At 44.6% G+C, this 9809-nt stretch overlaps 1 protein-coding gene across 2 annotated transcripts; it reads right to left on the bottom strand.

The window, feature by feature from the left end:
- Window positions 1-2281: 2281 nt before the first annotated feature.
- CUNH12orf73 (chromosome unknown C12orf73 homolog) lies at window positions 2282-9380 on the bottom strand. 2 transcript variants are annotated; one of them, XM_039252868.1, is made up of 3 exons: window positions 9269-9380; window positions 8821-8938; window positions 2282-2760 (listed from the first exon to the last, which is right to left on the bottom strand). In XM_039252868.1, the coding sequence occupies exons 2-3, from the start codon at window positions 8926-8928 to the stop codon at window positions 2665-2667; spliced, it is 204 nt and encodes a 67-aa protein (XP_039108799.1). In that variant the 5' UTR covers window positions 8929-8938; window positions 9269-9380; the 3' UTR covers window positions 2282-2664. The 2 variants fall into 2 exon arrangements, with proteins under 2 accessions (XP_039108799.1, XP_039108800.1); XM_039252869.1 differs by lacking the exon at window positions 9269-9380 and adding an exon at window positions 9155-9260.
- Between the last annotated feature and the right edge of the window lie 429 nt (window positions 9381-9809).

The raw sequence follows: 9809 nt of genomic DNA, 5'->3' as shown, positions 1-9809 counted from the left end.
ATGTTTGCTAAGGAATGCGCTTAGATCAGCACCTGTGGAAGGAAAGGAAACGGGATGGAGCAGAGGGAGAAGGTGAGAAGCAAAGCACGTCCAAAGATGGCCCCAGTCAACCCCTAGGGAACTGAGCTAAACCGGCCCCTCAGAGTTGTGCCTAATGATAGGAGGTATGTGGGTCTGAGCAAGGCCACTCTAGCTGATAAAATCCCTGCAGAAGCCAGGACAACTGAAGGCTGCTCAGTGATAAGCATTGACTGCCTTGCCTTAGGGAATCTTACTGCATTTCCGTGGCTGCCATAATGTATACTTTTTTTTTTTTTCTTTTTTATTTATTTCTAGGAGAGAGAGAGAGACAGCGTGAGCAGGGGAAGGTCAGAGAGAGAGGGAGACACAGACTCTGAAATAGGCTCCAGGCTCTGGGCTGGCAGTCAGCACAGAGCCCGACGCGGGGCTCGAACCCACGAACCGCGAGATCATGACCCAAGCGAAAGTCAGACGCTCAACCGACTAAGCCACCCAGGCGCCCCTGTATACTTTTTAATAATAGGGGTCCACTTCAAAAAAGGAAGAAATACATACTTTGGTGAAAGTCACTTATTATCCTTAGAATTAGCACTTTACTGGGGGGCCTGGGGAGGGGAGGGGTGCGCTCAGTTAAGTGTCCTGATGGTTTTTTTTTTTTTTTACATTTTATTATTTATTTTTGAGAGCACGCAAGTGGAGGAGGGGCAGAGAGGAAACAGAATCTGAAGCAGGCTCCAGGCTTTGAACAAACATTCAGCCCAGAGCCCGATGTGGGGCTCGAACCCATGAGACGTGAGATCATGACCTAAGCTGAAGTTGGACGCTTAACCGACTGAGCCACCCAGGTGTCCCAAGCATCTGACTCTTGGTTTCATTCACCTCAGGTCATGATCTCAAGTTTGTGAGTTCAAGCCCTGCATTGAGCTCTGTGCTGACAGCAGAGAGCCTGCTTGGGATTCTCTCTGCCCCTCCCCCATTTGCTCAATCTCGCAAATAAACATTTTTCTAAAAATGCAGAATTCCAAAAAACTCTTTTTGGAAGAATAGCCCTAAATAAAAAGCCAACCGCTCTATCAGTTACTTTTGTCCTTTATTTATAGACTCAGAGGAAGACTTGAAATGTTTGTATTACTTTCCTAGGGCTGCCATAACTAAGTACCACTAACTGGGTGGCTTAAAACAACAGAAATGTATTCCCTCACTGCTCCTGAGGGCAGAGGTCTAAAATCCAGGTGTAGCACAGGCCATGTGCTGAGACTGGCTAGAATCCCTCCTTGCTTCTTCCTGGCTTCTGGTAGTGATCCGCCATCCTTGGCACTCTGGGGTCATAGCTGCATCACTCCAATCTTTGATGTTGTCACCTGGCATTCTCCCAGAGTGTCTGTGCTTTCCTCTTCTCATAAAGACACCAGTCATGTTGGGTTAGGACCCACCCAGATGACCCCATCTTAACTTGGTTATATTTGCAAAAACCCTATTTCCAAATAAGGTCATGTTCACAGGTACTGGGGGCTAAGACTTCAACATGTTTTGAGAGAGGACACAATTCACCCAATAACAAAGCTCATTTAAGCTTTTTGGTTACTTTAAAATATATTTTATAAGAATAATTACATGGTGGGGCGCCTGGGTGGCTTAGTCGGTTAGGCGTCTGACTTTCGCTTAGGTCATGATCTCGCAGTTCGTGGGTTCGAGCCCCGCGTCGGGCTCTGTGCTGACTGCCAGCTCAGAGCCTGGAGCCTGTTTCAGTCTGTGACTCCCTCTCTCTGACCCTCCCCTGCTCACACTCTCTCGCTCTCTCTCCTAGAAATAAATAAAACATTAAAAATAATAATAATAATAATAATAATTACATGGTAACAGGGTTCTCAAATTTGGGGGTAAAGAACTTCCAACAGTCCAAATGACGTCTTTTATGATTTTGTCAAGCGCACAATCCCAAAAGAACTCCAAACTTTGGGGTGCCTGGCTGGCTGAGTCAGTTAAGCATCTGACACTTGATTTATTCTCAGGTCATGAGCTCTTGGTCTGTGGGATCGAGTCCTGCGTTGGGATTGGCACTGACAACACGGAGCCTGCTTGGGATTCTCTCTCTCCCCTCACCCCTCGAGGACCCCGCTTGCACGCATGCACGTTCTCTCTCTGAAAAATAAACTTAAAAAAAAAAGAGAACTTCAAACTTTAAATATTTCAACTTAATTCAGTTTAGTAAAAATAGCACTTTTCGGTTTTAGAGAAATATTAACTTCATACCATAAGCTTTCGTTGTCAATGACACTTTTATTATAGTTAATTTAGAAATTCCCATTATGCCATGGTAGTCAGGCTTATTCAGAGAAATAAACCAGAATTATAAGGGTAGGAAACACTGCAGATATTCTTTCTCACATGACATTCAAAACCAAGTATCTATTCAACCACATTCAAAAAGCTGATGATATACTTTGGCAGTTCTCAAGAAACACTGGTCAACCCATAACTAAATCTCAGTGCATCAGTTAACACCTGAGCACCTCCCCTTGCAGTCAGCATTGCATTAGGTGTTTAAAGATTAGCAGTTTGACTCAATAGATTTTAAAATATGAATTTAATACTTAAATATATTATTCACAGAGTTCTTGGCAGAGTTGTATTTTGAAGCTTCTATTGCTGAGAAATTTGAGGTTCATGTTGTCTCTTTTTCAGTCCCAAAAGCTCCGTTCTGAGTTCTCCAGGCTTTGGTGGAATTTCAGGTATTGACTATCAAAAAAAACAAAAACAAAAAAAAACCATAGGTAGCTGTGCTTTTGTAGTCTGTAAGTAAACGTGACCTGAAAGGCATCAAAGAAAGTAAAAAGTAGAAAAAAACAAAAAGTCCCTGTGCACTCAATCGTAAATCCTGATTCTGAGAATCTGTGGCTAATCGAAGTCCCTTTCTGGCCTATACTTGTAGGACTCTATTATCCAGACTGTGTCTTCAGTATTACAGAGCTCACAGAGGGAGAGTTTACATCAATATTAATGGACAGATCACAATCTTAATAAAGCTTTCCACATTTTGAAATTCATTCTGCACCATTTACTGACTCTCCACCATGTGGCTGGCACAGGAAACAGGTATGAGAAATCAATTCATTTATTCAAAAACAAGTGCCTCTGGGTGTTGTATGTAAGCCAATTTGACAACAAATTATACTAAAAACAAACAGTAAGTGGCTATTATGTGCAAACTGTAAAGAGAAAAAAAAAACTGACTTCAAGAAAAGTGGTCAGGAAAAGCCTAAGTTAACTTCCTCTTTTTTGTTTTTTTTTTTTTGCTAACAGCTTTAGTGACATATAATTTATACACCATACCATGCACCTGTTTAAAGTATACAATTATAATTCAATGGCTTTTGTTTTACTTATTTTTTAATGTTTTATTTATTTCTGAGAGAGAGAGAGAGAGAGAGACAGTGTGAGCAAGGGAGGGTCAGAGAGAGAGGGAGACACAGAATCTGAAACAGGCCCCAGGCTCTGAGCTAGCTGTCAGCACAGAGGCCGACATGGGGCTCGAACCCACGAACCATGAGATCATGACCTGAGCCGAAGTTGGACACTTAACTGACTGAGCCACCCAGGCGCCTCAAGTGGCTTTTAGTATATTCACAAAAGTGTGCATCCATCACTCCAATAAATTCTGGAACTTTTTCATCACCCCAGAAAGAAACCCTGTGCCCATTAGCTGTCACTACTGTTCCCCCACCACCCTCCTCCACACTACGCCACTGCCCTGGGCAACCACTGGCCTACTTTTTGTCCCTACAGATTTGCCTGTTCTGGACATTTCATATAAATGGAATCATACAACATGTGGTCTTTTGTGACTAGTTTCTTTTACTTGGCACGTCTTCAAGCTCTGATCCATGCTGTCAAATACATCTGTACTTCATTTCCTTTTAGGACAGAATAATCTTCTATTAAAAGGATATACCATAGTTTGCTTATCCATTCACCAGGTGATGGACATTTGGATTGTTCCCACTTTTTTACTCTTATGAATAATACTTCCGTGAACATTTGTGTACAAGTTGTTGTGTGAACATACGTTTTCATTGCTCTTCGGCTAAGCCTCGATGTGGAATTGCTAAGTCCCCTGACTCTATGTTGAACTGGTTCAGGAACTGCCAGACTGTTTTCCAAAGCAGCTGCACCATTTCACATTCCTGTCGGCACTGTAAGGGGGTTCCGGTTTCTCTACACGCTCACCAACACTTGTCACGAGCAGTCTGCTTCTCTTCGTTATAGCCACGATAGTGGTTAGGAAGTGGTATCTTACTGGGGTTGTCATTTGCATTTCCCTGATGGCTAACGATGCTGCACACCTTTTCATGTGCCTCTTTTGTCTGAAAAGGTGCCTTCTGAACAAAGACAGGGAGGAGGGGAGAAGGGCAGCCATGCAGGTATCTAGGAGTGTTTCAGGCAGAAGGAACCACAAATGCAGAGGACCTAAGGCAGGAACATGCCTCTATGGGCAAGGAACAGCAAGGTGGTCAGCACGGCTGGTATGACGTATTCGACTAGAGGTTAGGAAGAGACGAGGACAGAGGACAAAAGGGGGTGCAGAGATGCAAAACCACTGGAGAGTTCCAGGCAGAATGACATGCATGACCCGACTCAGGCGTAAAAAGAGGGCAATGGCTTTATTGAGGAAAGACTGTAGAGGAGCAGGGGTGGAAGGCAGAAGAAGGCCAGGGAGCTGACACGGTCACTGAGGTAGGTGGGAGGTGACTGACAGTGGCTTGAATTAGGCGGTAGCAATGGAGGTGGTGAAAAGCAGGGAGATTCTGGATGCATTCTTCAGATTGAGCCAGTGGGATCTGCTGTCACACACGGTATGAGAGAGGCGTTAAAGAGGACTGCTAGGTGGGGGCCTGAACAGCAAGAGCGATGGAGTCACCATCCACTGCGACAGGCAAGACTTCAAGAAGGCCGGGTGTGCTGGGGGAAGACGGGGAGCTCAGTCCTGAACAGGCTCACTGCACATCCAAGTGCAACTGTTCATGATGATTCAGAGGCGTAGCTACTTCTAGCAGCTGTCAGCTAACACTGTTAGGTCCTAAGGAAAGGGACCACATGGTGATCTCCTCATTTCTTACAATCCTAGGAGGTTATAAAAAGCAGGCAAAAACTGTGCTCAGGACCCTTATAAGTTCATAAGATTATAGAGAAGTAAAATCTTTACTCAAATTATTTTATATAAAATATTATTCGAGCATAATTTCAATCACATCAAAAAACCTCAATAGCTTTTCAATGCCTGAAGTTCAAACACCTTGATCTGGTTTATTTTACTCTTTTATCTCCTAACAACTAATTAATACTAAAGAAACAAAATCGTTTAGGAAAGAATACACAGTGTGGGGTCAGGGTCATAGGAGAAGTAGGGACCTAAGAGACATGCTTCACAGCAAAATTCTCATTTTGAGGTGAAAATGACTTTCCAAAAAAATCAGTGATGGGAACTGGAATAAAAGGCAGACTAACTAGTGTGACAATTTCCTATCTTAAAACTAGTCCTGGGATGTTGACATTCCAATCCCTTTACTATAGGCAAAGAATGTAGCTTGTTTCATGTTCATCAAACTGTGGAAACTAATTAATTTAGAAGGGCTCTCTTCTCCCCCAGGTCACAAAAGGAAATTACATGGGGGTGCCTGGGTGGCTCAATCAGCTGAGTGTCTGACTCTTAATTTCAGCTCAGGTCATGATCCAGGGTTGTGGGATGGAGCCCAGTATCCAGCTACATGCTGATCTTGGAGCCTGCTTGGGAGTCTCTCTGTCTCTCTCTGTCTCTGTCTCTCTCTCTCTCTCTCTCTCTCCCTTCCTCCCTCCCTCCCTCCCTCCCTCTCATGCCCACTGCCCCTCTCCTCCACTCACATGTGCTTTTTCTCTCTCTCTCTCTCTCTCAAATAAAAATAAAAAACAAAAAAAGTAAAAACAAAAGGAAATTATACGAAATCACAAAGCCCTATAAAATACAATAATACACTATACCATACACCTGAAACTAATATAACACTGTATGTTAACTAACTAGAATTAAAAGAAAAGCTTTAAAAAATATAATAAAGTACAGTAACAGCATGTTTCAAATTTCTACAAAGTACAGACACTCATGCACACACAGGCACATACATGTGGAGTAACTGGAGTCGCCAATACACTACAAAGCTAAAATGACAATTCAACTTTTATTAACAGAAAAATAGCACTTTCACTTACTAAAAATATATAATATATATTACAATATTATATGCATTTTATTATTATATGTTATATATGTAAAATATATAACTTTTAAAAGACTAAAAAGTTTACCCACATCAAAATTTAACAATGTCAGCAGACATTCTAAATAGCAATTTGCATATGTATACAGTTGTGTCTGGAGACACCCAAAAATGAACACTTCAACGTGAGTCCTGAGACTGAATTTTTTTTTTAACCAACCATTCCTTTGATAATAAATAGATTATAAACTAAGGAAAACAGAACCAGTAAGTGTAATGCAAAAGTAAATGAAAATGCAAAGAGCAGCTCAAGCAAAAGCACACTTTGCATTCCGGGAGAGTGTCCGCCTGAGTCCTGCCTCCGTTCCTATTCTGAGGAGCTAAGCTGGACAACTGAGATGCGTCCTTAATGCTGCTCCCTGAAGCCAGCACCGAGCATGAGCTCGAGGCAGCCGTCAGGGTGTCTTCTGCTCTGTGCTCCACCCAGACCTTCTAGCAGTGAAAGACTCCTACAAAGGTGGTTACAACAGTGACAGTGATTGCTAGAACAATACCAACAGACGCCGCTAAAGAACACAAAGCCTTTAAATATTAGTAAAGCATCCGGCATCCTACACATAGCTGGCCAGCCCTGGCAGTCAAGTCCCTAGAGAGGTACCCTACTGCTGACGTTATTGCCCAGTCGGGATGAAGTCGCCTGAGACGCCTCAGTATGATCCTTCTAGAGATTCTGGCTTCATGCTGCCTCTTCTCAAGGTCCAAGCAGCAACCCTGCATATTCCCACTTACAATGAGATGAGTGAATCAAACGTCAATTATCTGGTCAATTTCCCAGGGTCACATAACAGGCGTTCCTTCCTCTGTAATGCCTGCATCATGTCAATTCCTCACGAATTAATGACTCAATTACATTTCTCTGGAAGGTTCTTACACTTTTCTGTCTCCACTAAATATCCATGATGCATCCTCAGAACTCACAGGAGGAGCAGTCTATGGTGGTAAGAACGAGCTACTTCAGCACTGTTTGTACAAAAACTAGGTACCCCCAAAATGTCACTAAGAGACTGATTAAATAATATACAGAACACTCTATTATGAAATGTGATTCAATGGTCAGAAAGGAAAAAGGCTATTGATATAAACATACGTCTATTCATATAGATTTTAACCAAAACAAGCAAGTTACAGAGAACTGTGTGTAACTCCTAGTTACATGGAGGAAAACACCCTATAAACTCTGTGTGTGTGTGTGTGTGTGTGTGTGTGTGTGTGTTTATTTAAACAACAGTAAAAGTCTGCAAATATACACTCTTCAAAAAATGGTAGACATGTGGGGAACAGCCTGGAGAAAGGGGAGTTTAGTAAATGGGAGGGAGGGATTTTCACATTCTCCTCCACATGCCTGAATTCAAGCTGAATGTTTTACTTGCGTATTGCACCACTTTATTAACAGGATCAAAAAAGAGAAACACTAAACAGAAAGCTCAGGCTTCAAATCCTCAGTAAGCTATGTTATCCTGGAAAATCACGTTCACTCTTCTGAACCTTGGTTTCCTCCTCTGAAAACAGGAATACCTCCCAAACTAATTGACAAGGAACTGAAACTAGAAACACAACCGGTTGGTTCTCTGGGTTACCTGCCCAGAGTCCGGGCAGAAAGGACCGTTCCCTACGCGGTGCTCCAAACCACTCTATTCACACCTGCAGCGTAACACCTGGCACACGCATGTAATTCTTTCCACTGTGCTTCCTTGCCTCACCTCCGCAAGACCAGAACTCCTCCCAGGCACCTGTATTTCCTGTTCTAACTCCATAGATGCTTATTAAAATTAATGTAAATTTCTCCCTTTTTTGAATGTCTATATTACCTCCTTCTTCAATCATCAAATATTTACTGAGCATTTACTACATTCTAAGCTCTTCCTAGGTGACTGAGATAGAAGGTGAACCACGCAGGCCCAATCCCTTCATGGAGATGACATTCCGGTGGAGGAAACAAAGAACGACTACATTGACAAAGGAATAGGAGGAAACAAAGAACGACTACATTGACAAAGGAATAAAATACTCGCAAACTGTCACAAGTCCCTTCTGGAAACAAAGGACTGAGACAGAATAGCGCAGGAGGAATCCTTCAGGAACTATCCAAAGGACCCTCATCGCTGGAGGCAATACTTGAGCAGAGAGACGTGATGTTCTGAAGTAGGAAACCAACCCCAGATCTGGGAGGAAAACATTCCAGGAGGAGAAAAAGCATGGCCTCGAGATGGGGACAAGCTTGATGAGTTTGAGAAACAGCAAGGAAGCCAGTGTGGCTGCAACACTGGGAAGAGGTAAACGGCAGATTAAGGCCAGTGGCAGGCATGTGACAGCTAAGACCCGCGTAAGACCTTGTTAAGAACAGGGCATGCATTGCTCTTAATGCAATGGGAATGCTATCCTAGGGCTTAGGTCCACGGCGGAGATGCTTCTAATTCCAGTTTAAGATCGTTTCCGTTGCTGGGGGGAGAATGGAGTGGTCCGGCGGCCAGGCCCCTCCTGCACTCACCAGATCAGGCCGGTAGTACCTGTGCACCACTTCGGCTCCTGCGCACATGGCCAGGAGGCTGGCGGCGAACATTTTCAGGTAGGTGGCCCAGGACACGCCCGCGGGCATGGTCGAGGGGCTGGACGGGGACGGAAGGAGGGCGGCGTTAGAACGCTTCCAGCTCGAGGCGAAACAGGCCACCGGGTTCTCTCCCACCCCGCGCCCCGGGTCCTCAATTACGAAACGAGCGCGCGGAGGGGCCGAACGTCCCCTCCACGCCTGAGAGCAGCCTCCCAGGGGCTCTTAGTGTCGGGGCTGGGCCTTTGGAACTGAAAGGCAGATAGATCTTGCGCACCAAGCGGAAGGCCGACAGCCGGTGGCTTCCCCGCGCCCCAGTCACCTCTAGCGGGAGGGAAAGTGCACACCGCACTCCCCACTGGCCCTAACTGCGCGCCCCGAGAGACCTTACCGCCAAGTGCCCTAGCGCTCGGCAGACGGTCTGACCGCGGCCGGAAATGCGCCGGGGTCGGAGCCGACGGCCCGCGGGCGGAACCGAAAGTACAGGGCCTGAGAGCCCCGCCGGACCAGAAAGTCAGGAGGGGCGCGGCCACGTGACCGGGCAGATCTGGGACTCTGGGCTGGAGCCGTTGTCTGTTTTTTTCTTTCTTTCTTCCTCTCTTTCTCTCTTTTCTTCCTTCCTTTATTACTTTCTTCTTCTTCTTCTTCTTCTTTTTCTTTCTTTCTTTTTTTTTTTTTTTAACTTAGTTCCCAGTGCTTTCCCAGCCCCAGGCTCTCATCGGGCTCATTACTCTCCCTACAGTAAAATCTGCCGCATATGCGGATATCGAATTTCGGGCTCGAAGCTGGCAGGATTATTGTCCCTCGTTTGTCCTTTCACACGCCTAAGAAAATTGCTTACGGGTTGATTGGCATGCCGACCACTACGTGCTCAGATGAGGTCACCTCCAGTGAATGAAATAAAAAGCGCGCTCTGTTCTTGTGTCCTTGGA

This window comes from Hyaena hyaena, unplaced genomic scaffold (assembly GCF_003009895.1).
Source record: "Hyaena hyaena isolate Hyena2069 unplaced genomic scaffold, ASM300989v1 scaffold_432, whole genome shotgun sequence".
Taxonomy (NCBI): Eukaryota; Metazoa; Chordata; class Mammalia; order Carnivora; family Hyaenidae; genus Hyaena; species Hyaena hyaena.
This window is presented reverse-complemented; position numbering and strand designations above follow the sequence as displayed.

Coding starts and splice junctions, on each gene's coding strand:
- CUNH12orf73 (XM_039252868.1), bottom strand. CDS start 8,928: ATGCCCGCGGGCGTGTCCTGGGCCACCTACCTGAAAATGTTCGCCGCC. Junction 2,761..8,820: donor GGTACTACCGGCCTGATCTG/GTGAGTGCAGGA, acceptor TTTTTTTGATAG/TCAATACCTGAAATTCCACC.